General features: G+C 56.6%; 1 protein-coding gene across 1 annotated transcript; it reads right to left on the reverse strand.

Annotated features, from left to right (window-relative positions):
• Positions 1 to 337: 337 nt before the first annotated feature.
• On the reverse strand, positions 338 to 11,426 carry LOC139276836 (uncharacterized). Its single transcript, XM_070894835.1, has 4 exons — positions 11,418 to 11,426; positions 8,031 to 8,078; positions 1,251 to 2,059; positions 338 to 1,163 (listed from the first exon to the last, which is right to left on the reverse strand). The coding sequence occupies exons 1-4, from the start codon at positions 11,424 to 11,426 to the stop codon at positions 338 to 340; spliced, it is 1,692 nt and encodes a 563-aa protein (XP_070750936.1).
• Between the last annotated feature and the right edge of the window lie 372 nt (positions 11,427 to 11,798).

Genomic DNA, 11,798 nt, shown 5'->3' on the forward strand with positions numbered 1-11,798 from the left:
AGAGAAAACTCACCAACCAAACCCTTCTCTGCTTTCCTGTGACCTCGAATGTTGTCGCCCTGTTCGCCTTTCTTGTCCTCTCTTACCTGCCGGGAACGGGGGGCAGGGGCCTAGGGGCCGGGGGCTGGGGACTGGGGGCGGGGGGCAGGGGCCTGGGGGCCGGGGTCTGGGGTCTGGGGCTGTGTGCGAGGGCCGGGGGCTGGGGGCCGGGGGCTGGGGGCTGGGGGCTGGGGGAAGGGGGCAGGGGCCTGGGGGCTGGGGGCTATGTGCCGTGTGCTGGGTTGGGAGCTGGGGGCTGGGGGCTGGGGGCTGGGGCCTGGGGGCTGGGGGCTGGGGGCTATGTGCCGGGTGCTGGGTTGGGGGCTGGGGGCTGGGGCCTGGGGGCTGGGGCCTGGGGGCCGGGGGCTATGTAACGGGTGCTGGGTTGGGGGCTGGGGGCAGGGGCCTGGGGGCTATGTGCCAGGTGCTGGGTTGGGGGCTGGGGCCTGGGGGCAGGGGGCAGGGGCCTGGGGGCTGGAGCCTGGGGGCTATGTGCCGGGTGCTGGGTTGGGAGCTGGGGGCTGGGGGCTGGGGCCTGGGGCTGGGGGCTGGGGCCTGGGGGCTGGGGGCTATGTGCCGGGTGCTGGGTTGGGAGCTGGGGGCTGGGGGCTGGGGCCTGGGGCTGGGGGCTGGGGCCTGGGGGCTGGGGGCTATGTGCCGGGTGCTGGGTTGGGGGCTGGGGGCTGGGGCCTGGGGGCTGGGGGCTATGTAACGGGTGCTGGGTTGGGGGCTGGGGGCTGGGGCCTGGGGGCTGGGGGCTATGTGCCAGGTGCTGGGTTGGGGGCTGGGGGCTGGGGCCTGGGGGCTGGGGGCTATGTGCCGGGTGCTGGGTTGGGGGCTGGCGGCTGGGGCCTGGGGGCTGGGGGCTATGTGCCGGGTGCTGGGTTGGGGGCTGGGGGCTGGGGCTGGGTATGGGGGCTGGGGGCTGGGGGCTGGGGCCTGGGGGCTGGGGCCTGGGGCCTGGGGACTGGGGCCTGGGGGCTAGGGGCTGGGGGCTGGGGCCTGGGGGCTGGGGGCTATGTGCCGGATGCTGGGTTGGGGGTTGGGGTCTGGGGGCTATGTGCTGGGTGCTGGGCTGGGGACTGGGGGCTGGGGCCTGGGGGCTGGGAGCTATGTGCCGGGTGCTGGGTTGGGGGCTGGGGGCTGGGGCCTGGGGCCTGGGGGCTGGGGGCTATGTGCCGGGTGCTGGGTTGGGGGCTGGGGGCTGGGGCCTGGGGGCTATGTGCTGGGTGCTGGGCTGGGGGCTGGGCTGGGGTCTGGGGGCTATGTGCCGGGTGCTGGGTTGGGGGCTGGGGGCTGGGGCCTGGGGGCTATGTGCTGGGTGCAGGGCTGGGGGCTGGGCTGGGGTCTGGGGGCTATGTGCCGGGTGCTGGGTTGGGGGCTGGAGGCTGGGGGCTATGTGCCAGGTGCTGGGTTGGGGGCTGGGGGCTTGGGCCTGGAGGCTGGGGCCTGGGGCCTGGGGGCTGGGGGCTATGTGCTGGGTGCTGGGCTGGGGGCTATGTGCTGGGTGCTGGCCTGGGGGCTGGGGGCTATGTGCCGGGTGCTGGGTTGTGGGCTGGGGGCTGGGGCCTGGGGCCTGGGGGCTGGGGGCTATGTGCCGGGTGCTGGGTTGGGGGCTGGGGGCTGGGGCCTGGGTGCTGGGGGCTGGGGGCTGGGGGCTGGGGCCTGGGGGCTGGGGGCTATATGCCGGGTGCTGGGTTGGGGGCTGGGGGCTGGGGGCTGGGGCCTGGGGGCTGGGGGCTGGGGCCTGGGGCCTGGGAGCTGGGGGCTGGGGACTATGTGCTGGGTGCTGGGTTGGGGGTTGGGGGCTGGGGCCTGGGGGCTGGGGGCTATATGCCGGGTGCTGGGTTGGGGGCTGGGGGCTAGGGGCCTGGGGGCTGGGGGCTGGGGGCTGGGGCCTGGGGCCTGAGGGCTGGGGGCTGGGGCCTGGGGGCTGGGTGCTGGGTTGGGGGCTGGGTGCTGGGGGCTGGGGGCTGGGGCCTGGAGCCTGGGGGCTGGGGGCTGGGTTGGGGGCTGGGGGCTATATGCCAGGTGCTGGGTTGGGGGCTGGGTGCTGGGGGCTGGGGGCTGGGGCCTGGAGCCTGGGGGCTGGGGGCTGGGTTGGGGGCTGGGGCCTGGGGGCTGGGGGCTGAGTGCTGGGTTGGGGGCTGGGGCCTGGGGGCTGGGGACTGGGGGCTGGGGGTTGGGGGCTGGGGGCTGGGGGCTATGTGCCGGGTGCTGGTTGGGAGCTGGATTGGGTCTGGGTTGCTCCTTTTATCCCGCTGCTGCCAGTGTGGTTCCCGGGAAGTCGGCGCTTTACGATGATGGATTCCCAGTACTGAGATGCAGGCCGGAATGTGATCCAGAGTTTTGAGGTTTATGTACAATAACGGATAGCTGGTGTTGGAATATTCGCAGTATCCCAGCATGCTGAGCTTTTTTAGCCAGCGAGTGAGTTGGGGCTTTGGGGAAATGTTGGATAAAGGCAGCCAATGATAAACACCCAGGCCAAGGCCAGGTACAGCGGGTTGCTGAGATACCACATAAACAGTCAGCAATAGGACAAGGCAGAGAGGCGGCAAGACATTAAACAAACTGTGGAACAGAGATTATGGCCAAAAGATGAGAAGCGGGGTAAATACCCAAACGATGCCCTCAGCCACCGAACACCGACACACACTGTGTATGGATACAGCACAAGGTCGCTGAATCGTGGAACCGCTTTCCTCTTAAACCTCACAGCCCTCTTGTAGCGTTCTCAACTCGAGAACATATTCACACGAGGCATATACCGTGACCTGTACCTTTATTCACAGGACCAAGAAGTGATGACCCTGCGTGGGACCTCCCTTTATATACCTGGCTGACCAGGTGAGGAGTGTCTCCCACAAGTTCACCCCCTGTGGTCAAGGTGTGCATTTCTCAGGTGTATACAGTGTACAGTGTTGTTACATAAAGGTTACAGTTATGTGAAGGTTACAAACATGACATCACCTCCCCCCAACGTCTTTGGGTCAAAGATTGAGTCTTTCAGGCAGTCGATGCTCTCTCGTGGAGCGCCGCAGTTGTGGCTCTGGTGCTTGAGCCGTGGCATGCGTCACTGTGGCCTGAGTTGGTTCCGGCCTGTCTGGGCTGGCCGCAGGGACTGTGCATGCTGTTGGCTGTCCTTGTTGCTTGTTCACTGGCAGTGATGTGGTTGACATCCCATGGTCTATCTCAGGTTCCTCAGTGTCCATGCTGAACCTTTTCTTTACCTGGTCCAGATGCGGCATACCTGCCCATTGTTTAGTCTGACCGCTGTAATCCTATTCCCCTCTTTACCAATTACAGTGCCCTCAAGCCACTTGGGTCCTAGTGCATGGTTAAGAACAAATACCGGGTCATCCATTTCTATACATCTCCCCCTTGAGTTTCGATCATGGCACTCGGTTTGGGACTGCCGCTTGCCCTCAACAATGTTTGGCAGGCTTGGGTGGATGAGGGACAGCCTCGTTTTGAGCTTGCGTTTCATGAGGAGATCCGCTGGCGGGACTCCCATAAGCGAGTGCGGACGGGACCTATAGGCCAGCGGGAGGCGCGATAGGCGGTACTGAAGAGAGGGGCCCTGGATACGGAGCATGCCTTGTTTTATGACTTGGACCGCCCATTCTGCCTGGCCATTGGAAGCCGGCTTGAACGGTGCCGTCTGGACGTGTTTAATGCCATTACCCGACATAAACTCCTGCAATTCATGGCTGGTGAAACACGGGCCATTGTTGCTGACCCGAATGTCTGGCAAGCCGTGGGTCGCAAAAACCGTGCGCAGACTCTCCACGGTGATGGATGTCGTGCACAAGTTTAATATGATGCACTCGATCCATTTCGAGTATGCATCAACTCCAATCAAGAAAATTTTTCCCATGAATGGCCCCGCATAGTCCACGTGGATGCATGACCATGGCCTGGTGGGCCAGGGCCACGGGCTGAATGGGGCCTCCCTGGGGGCATTGCCCAGCTGGGCACACGTCGTGCACCTGCATACCCAATGTTCCAGGTCTGAGTCAATCCCCGGCCATCATACACATGACTGGGCAATGGCCTTCATTAACACGATGCCAGGGTGCTCGCTGTGGAGTTCCCTGATGATTGCTTCCCTTCCTTTCTGGGGCATGACTACCCGGCTGCCCCATAGCAGGCAGTCGGCTTGGATGGAGAGCTCATCCATCCATCTGTGAAACGGTCTGACTTCTTCAACCTCTGGGGCCAAAAACACACACTTGGCCATTTTCAGCTGCAGGCCTACCCGGTCCAGTCGGCGTAGCACCTCCTCCAGGTTGTGGAGGTGTTCCTCGGTGTCTTGACCTGTTCTAAGGATGTCGTCTTGGAATACGATTGTGCCGGAAATGGTTTTGAGCAAGCTTTCCATGTTTCTCTGGAAGATTGCGGCCGCTGAACGAATGCCAAACGGACACCTGTTGTAGATGAATAATCCCTTGTGCGTCGTGATGGTGGTCAGAAGCTTGGATTCTTCAGCCAGTTCCTGAGTCATGTAGGCCGAAGTGAGGTCCAACTTAGTGAACAGATGGCCACCTGCCAGCGTGCCAAAAAGGTCCTCCGCCCTTGGGAGCGGGTATTGGTCCTGCAGCGACACTCGGTTGATGGTGGCTTTGTGGTCGCCACAGATCCTGACCGAGCCATCTGCTTTAAGTACAGGAACGATGGGATTTGCCCAGTTGCTGAATTCAACGGCCGAAATTATGCCCTCTCTGAGCAGCCTGTCCAATTCACTTTCAATTTTCTCACGCATCACATATGGCACCGCTCTGGCTTTGTGGTGCACTGGTCTGGCATCCGGAGTGATGCGTATCACTACTTTGGTGCCCTTGAACATTCCGACACCGGGTTAAAACAGTGACCTGAATTTTTGTCGGACCTGTGAGCATGAACTTCGCTCCACAGACGAAATGGCGTGCACATCCCCCCATTTCCAGTTCATCTCGGCTAGCCAGCTCTTCCCAAAAGCGCGGGGCCATTTCCCGGAACAATCCAGAGTGGCAGGCGGTTCTGTGATCCATTGTGTGTTACCACCAGGTTTGCACTGCCTAGCACTGAGATGATTTCTTTGGTGTACGTCCGTAGCTGCGTGTCAATGTGTTCCAGTTTGGGTTTGCTAGCTCTGTGGGGCCATAGTCTCTCAAATTGTTGGATGCTCATAAGGGACTGGCTGGCTCCCGTATCCAGCTGCATGCGCATTGGGATGCCATTCAATAAAACTTTCATCATCATGGGTGGCGTTTTAGTGTATGAGCTGCGGACGTCAGCCACATGAACCCTCTCAACCTCAGCATCCATGGTTTTGCCCCAGGCATCATCCTGTATTGCAGACCCCTCGTCTGATTCCTCTGTTTCATAGATTAGCCTCGCTGCTGCCTTTTGGCACATTCCAGCCAAATGTCCTCTGGCATTACAATTCCTGCAGGTGAACTGCTGGAACTTGTAGCTTTTAGCAGTATGTCTACCCCCGCACCTCCAGCATTGGCTGAGATTGTTGTTCACAAAGGGGCTGTTACCAGGCATTCCTCTCTGATTGTCCCCTTGGTTGTTTCTAAGCACTCTGGTGGTGGGTGTCAATTGTCCCATCACAGGACGCATTGTTCCTCTTGATGGCGTGAACTGCCGACCCTCCTGCCATTGTCTCTGTTGCTGTCCCACCCTAGAGCCTGTTGCTGCCTGGACGGTGTCGAATTGCCCTTGCCTGCCTACCTGGGCAGTGTCGAATTGCCCTTGCCTGCCTGCCTGGGCGGTGTCAAATTGCCCTTGCCTGCCTGCCTGCGGGGTTCTGTATCACTTTTATAACATTAACTCCCTGGTTCATCGCAACGTTAAAACCAGGGCTGCTTGCGTAAATTATCTTGGTCTCCTCTTCCCTCGCCAAGAAGGTCTGAGCTATCAAAGCTGCCCTTTCCAAAGTCAAGTCCTTGTCCTCAATAAGTTTCCTGAAAATACCGACATGACTAATGCCCTCAATAAAAAAATCCCTTAACATCTCCCCCCTGCAGGCATCTGTGAACTTACAGAAGCTGGCCAAGCGCCTCAGGTCTGCAACGAAGTCCGAGATGTTTTGCCCTTCCCGACGCTGGTGTGTGTAGAACCAGTGCCGGGCCATGTGTACGCTGCTCGCCGGTTTCAGATGTTCGCTGATCAGCTGGCTGAGCTCTTCGAAGGACTTGTCGGCCGGCTTGAGAGGTGCAAGCAGGTCTTTCATCAGCGCTTACATTTTTGTCCCACAGCTTGTCAGTAGATGCGCCCTCCACTTGTCAGCCGCTTCCGCTCCCAGCCAGTCCTTTGTGACAAAGATCTGCTGGAGTCGCTCCACAAAATCGTCCCAGTCCTCACCCACACAGTAACGTTCCTCTGTGCTACCGGTGGCCATGCTAGTGGTTCAGTGATTCCCGTTCCTCGTCACCAGATGTAGCGTTCTCAACTCTAGAACATATTCACACGAGGCATATACTGCAGACAAGGTCACTTAGGCACCTGTATTCCCCGGACCAAGGAGTGCTGACCCTGCGTGGAACCTCCCTTTAAGTACCTGGCTGACCAGGTAAGGAGTGTCTCCCACAAGTTCACCCCCTGTGGTCAAGGTGTGTATTTCACAGTTGTATGCAGTGTACAGTGTTGTTACATATAGGTTATAATTATGTGAAGGTTACAAACATAACAACTCTCAGGACATTCGGAAGCCCATCCACAAAGGTTGCACATCTGACCAGCTTGGACCAGCTTTGTGAAGATAACAGGGGTTCTATGAATTGTTCGCCATTTAATGTAATACTGCGGGACAGTTGTATAACACCAATACTGTTAGTCGATGTATATTGAAGCTTGTTGTTTAAAGTCACTCGGGCCAGAATGATGCAGAAGTTATTGATGCCAGACTAAACCCTTTTGTTGCGGCCACAACCACAGCAAATCCCCCAACATTATCATCCCTGGGTGGGCCCGAGTTACAGAGTTCACAATAACACGTGAATGGATTGGCAAATTGTGCCCTGGGGTTCAGGGTGAGGGCCAGAGGTACTCCCTGTCGGCATATTCTCATTGTGAGCGCTTTGTAAATGGCAGTCAGTCCCAGCAGTGAAAGGAATGAAACATAGACATAGAAACATAGAAAATAGGTTCAGGAGTAGGCCATTTGGCCCTTCGAGCCTGCACCACCATTCAATAAGATCATGGCTGATCATTCCCTCAGTATCCCTTTCCTGCTTTCTCTCCATACCCCTTGATCCCTTTAGCTGCAAGGGCCACATCTAACTCTCTCATAGAAACATAGAAAATAAATGAGGAGTGAGTGCCCAGGGAATTGGTGCTCTCCAGTCCACACCAGTCACATCATCCACTTCATTCAGCAAAGCCAGCAGCGAGAGAGGCGGTTTTGGCATGGATGGCAGATTATAAAACTCTTCTCTCACTCTCTCTCAGGCAGTCCCTCGGAGTCGAGGATGACTTGCTAATATGAGTTCTCAGGTGGCTGCTGAGTCCAACGCAGGACCTCCAGTCTCTGTCACAGGGTGGGGCAGACGGTGGTGGAAGGGACGGGTGGATGGGGGGCTTGGGTTTGTCGTGCGCTCCTTCTGCTGTTTACGTTTGGCTTCCACATGTTCCCGACAAAGAGACTCGAGGTGTTCGCGCCCTCCCGGGTGTTCCTCCCCCACTTTGGGCGATCTTGGACCAGGGATTCCCAGGTGTCGGTGTGCAGGCAGAGAGGGAGTGGGTGACCCCTGGACAGAAGAGGAGGACTAGGCAGGTAGTGCAGGAGTCCCTTGAGTCCGTCTTGCTCTGAGTGCCGGTGGGGGCAATAGTGGCTCTGGGGAGTGCAGCCAGAGCCAAGTCACGGCACCACGGGTGGCTCAGCTGCATGGGTGGGGGGGGGGGAGGAAAAAGAATGGAAGAGCTGTAGTGGTAGGGGATTCCATAGGGGAGCAGATAGGTGTTTCTCCGGCCGCAGACGTGACTCCAGGATGGTATGTTACCTCCCTGGTGCCAGGGTCAAGGATGTCACTGAGCGGCTGCAGGGCATTCTGGGGGAGAGGGCGAACAGCGAGAGGTTGTGGTCCACATCGGGACCAATGACATTGGTAGGAAGAGGGATGAGGTCCTGCAGGCAGAGTTTAGGGAGTTAGGAGTGAGATTAAAAAGCAGAACCTCAAAGGTAGTAATCTCCGGATTGTTCCCAGTGCCACGAGCTAGTGAGTACAGAAATGGGAGGATAAAGCAGATGAATGCGTGGCTGGAGAGATGGTGCAGGAGGGAGGGATTTAGTTTCCTGAGGCATTGGGACCGCTTCTGGGGGAGGTGGGACCTGTACAAGCCGGATGGGTTGCACCTCAACAGAGCAGGGACCAATATCCTCGCGAGGGGGGTGGTGTTCGTGCTGTTGGGGAGAGTTTAAACTAGCTTGGCAGGGGGATGGGAACCTGAGAATAGATTCAGTCGGGAGGGGAGAAAAGCAGAAATTAGAAAGCAAAAATAAAGAAAGTGAGTTTGAAGGACAGAGGAAGCAAATAGGAAAAAAGGGTAAAATAACAAATTTAAATGCACTTTGTCTAAATGCACGTAGCATTTGTAACAAAATAGATGAGTTGATGGCAGAAATAGATACAAATGGGTATGATCTGATGGCCATTACAGAGACGTGGTTGCAAGGTGACCAGGACTGGGAATTAAATATTCAGGGGTATTTGACAATCCGGATGGACAGACAGAAAGGAAAAGGAGGTGAGGTAGCTCTATTGATAAAGGTTGGAATCACTACAATAGTGAGAAATGATCTATGCTCAAAGGATCAGGATGTTGAAACAGTTTGGGTGGAGATAAGGAATAATAAGGGGAAAGAGTCATTGGTGGGTGTAGTCGATAGGCCCCCTGACAGTAGCAACTCTGTTGGTCGGAGCATAAACCAGGAAATAGTGGGGGCTTGTAAAAAGGGAACAGCAATAATCTGGGTGATTTTAACCTCCATATTGATTGGACAAATTAAATTGGTCAGGGTAGCCTTGAGGAAGAGTTCATAGAATCTCATCGCCGAGAGCATGCAGAAATCAAGCGCAGGCAGCGGAAGGAGCGTGCGGCAAACCAGTCCCACCCACCCCTTTCCTTCAACGGCTATCTGTCCCACCTGTGACAGAGACTGTGGTTCTCGTATTGGAATGTTCAGCCACCTAACGACTCATTTTAAGAGTGGAAACAAGTCTTCCTCGATTCCTTGATATCTTTAGCACGAAATATAAAAACAGATAGCAAGAGTTTCTATAGGTATATAAAAAGGAAAAGAGTAGCTAAAGTAAATGTTGGTCCCTTAGAGGACGAGACCGGGGAATTAGTAATGGGGAACATGGAGATGGCAGAAACTCTGAACAAATATTTTGTATCAGTCTTTACGGTAGAGAACACTAAAAATATCCCAACAATGGATAGTCAAGGGGCTATAGAGGGGAGGAACTTAACACAATCACAATCTCTAAGGAGGTGGTACTCAGTAAGATAATGGGACTAAAGACAGATAAATCCCCTGGACCTGATGGCTTGCATCCTAGGGTCTTAAGAGAAGTAGCAGCAGGGATAGTGGATGCATTGGTTGTAATTTACCAAAATTCCCTGGATTCTGGGGAGGTCCCAGCAGATTGGAAAACTGCAAATGTAACACCACTATTTAAAAAAGGAGGCAGACAAAAAGCAGGAAACTATAGACTAGTTAGCTTAACATCTGTGGTTGGGAAAATGTTGGAGTCCATTATTAAAGAAGCAGTCGCAGGACATTTGGAAAAATATAATTCAGTCAGGCACAGGATTTATGAAGGGGAAGTCATGTTTGACCAATTTGCTGGAATTCTTTGAGGGTCCTGACGTTCCAGGTCCTGAACTTCATTTTGAAGGGTGGAAGATACCTGTGCGTAAGTTCTTTTAATGTGGGGTGGCCGTTGCACACCGGTCAGCACACGGGCTTATCTGAGCAAGGACTTGGTCCAGTGGCAAGGGGATCAAAGACGACCAGAGACCAGGCACTGCTGTGTGAGCCTAGTTGCCGACGGTGGGGTGTTGGCCGTAAGCTTAGTGTTGAGCAGGGCCTTCAGGAGAGGTGGTGGGAGATCTGAGGTGTGATGAGGGGAGGGGCTGAGAGACGCTGGGCCCTGTTCCATTTTAGTTTTTTGAGGGGTCGTGAGAGAAGATAGAATGTCCACCGCCATTACCCTCACCACGTGTCCACTGCCATTACCCTCACCACGTGTCCACTGCCATTACCCTCACCACGTGTCCACCGCCATTACCCTCACCATGTGTCCACCGCCATTACCCTCACCACATGCCCATCGCCATTACCCTCACCACATGCCCTTCGCCATTACCCTCACGACGTGTCCACCGCCATTACCCTCACCACATGCCCATCGCCATTACCCTCACCACATGCCCTTCGCCATTACCCTCACGACATGCCCATCGCCATTACCCTCACCACATGCCCATCGCCATTACCCTCACCACGTGTCCATCGTCATTACCCTCACCACGTGTCCATCGTCATTACCCTCACCACGTGTCCATCGCCATTACCCTCACCACGTGTCCACCGCCATTACCCTCACCATGTGTTCACCGCCATTACCCTCACCACGTGTCCATCGCCATTACCCTCACCACGTGTCCATCGTCATTACCCTCACCACATGCCCTTCGCCATTACCCTCACGACGTGTCCACCGCCATTACCCTCACCACATGCCCATCGCCATTACCCTCACCACATGCCCTTCGCCATTACCCTCACGACATGCCCATCGCCATTACCCTCACCACGTGTCCATCGTCATTACCCTCACCACGTGTCCATCGTCATTACCCTCACCACGTGTCCATCGCCATTACCCTCACCACGTGTCCACCGCCATTACCCTCACCATGTGTCCACCGCCATTACCCTCACCACGTGTCCATCGTCATTACCCTCACCACGTGTCCACCGCCATTACCCTCACCACATGCCCACCGCCATTACCCTCACCACATGCCCATCGCCATTACCCTCACTACGTGTCCATCGTCATTACCCTCACCACGTGTCCACCGCCATTACCTTCACCACGTGTCCATCGCCATTACCCTCACCACGTGTCCACCGCCATTACCCTCACCACGTGTCCACCGCCATTACCCTCACCACGTGTCCATCGTCATTACCCTCACCACGTGTCCATCGCCATTACCCTCACCACATGCCCACCGCCATTACCCTCACCACGTGTCCACCGCCATTACCCTCACCACGTGTCCACCGCCATTACCCTCACCACGTGTCCACCGCCATTACCCTCACCACGTGTCCACCGCCATTACCCTCACCACATGCCCATCGCCATTACCCACGCCATGTTCCCGACAGCGCTCTGCCGCAGTTCCTCCAGCTGCTTTTGCCTCCGCAGATTGGGCCGCCAGCCAAAGGGACTCCGGGGTCTCCTCCAGGGCCAGCTCTGGGCTGACCGATGGGATTCCGAAGGATGTTGCCGGATAGGGAGAGGGAGGACAGAGCTCAGGCGTGGGGGGATTTGTTCCAAATCCTCAGAATCTGGAGTGGGAGCGAGTTGCGAGTGCAGTGCGAGGTCCAGGAGGTTCTGGGTGCTGCGGAGAGGTCCGATGGGTGGGCTCAGGTTAGTGTCCGTGATTTGGGGGGTGGGAAATGCTCCCGCGATTAGGGCCTGGGGGGAACTTAAACTTCAACTTAAACAATGGTGGGGGGAAGAGAA

The sequence above is a fragment of the Pristiophorus japonicus genome, chromosome 12, assembly GCF_044704955.1.
Source record: "Pristiophorus japonicus isolate sPriJap1 chromosome 12, sPriJap1.hap1, whole genome shotgun sequence".
Lineage (NCBI taxonomy): Eukaryota > Metazoa > Chordata > Chondrichthyes > Pristiophoridae > Pristiophorus > Pristiophorus japonicus.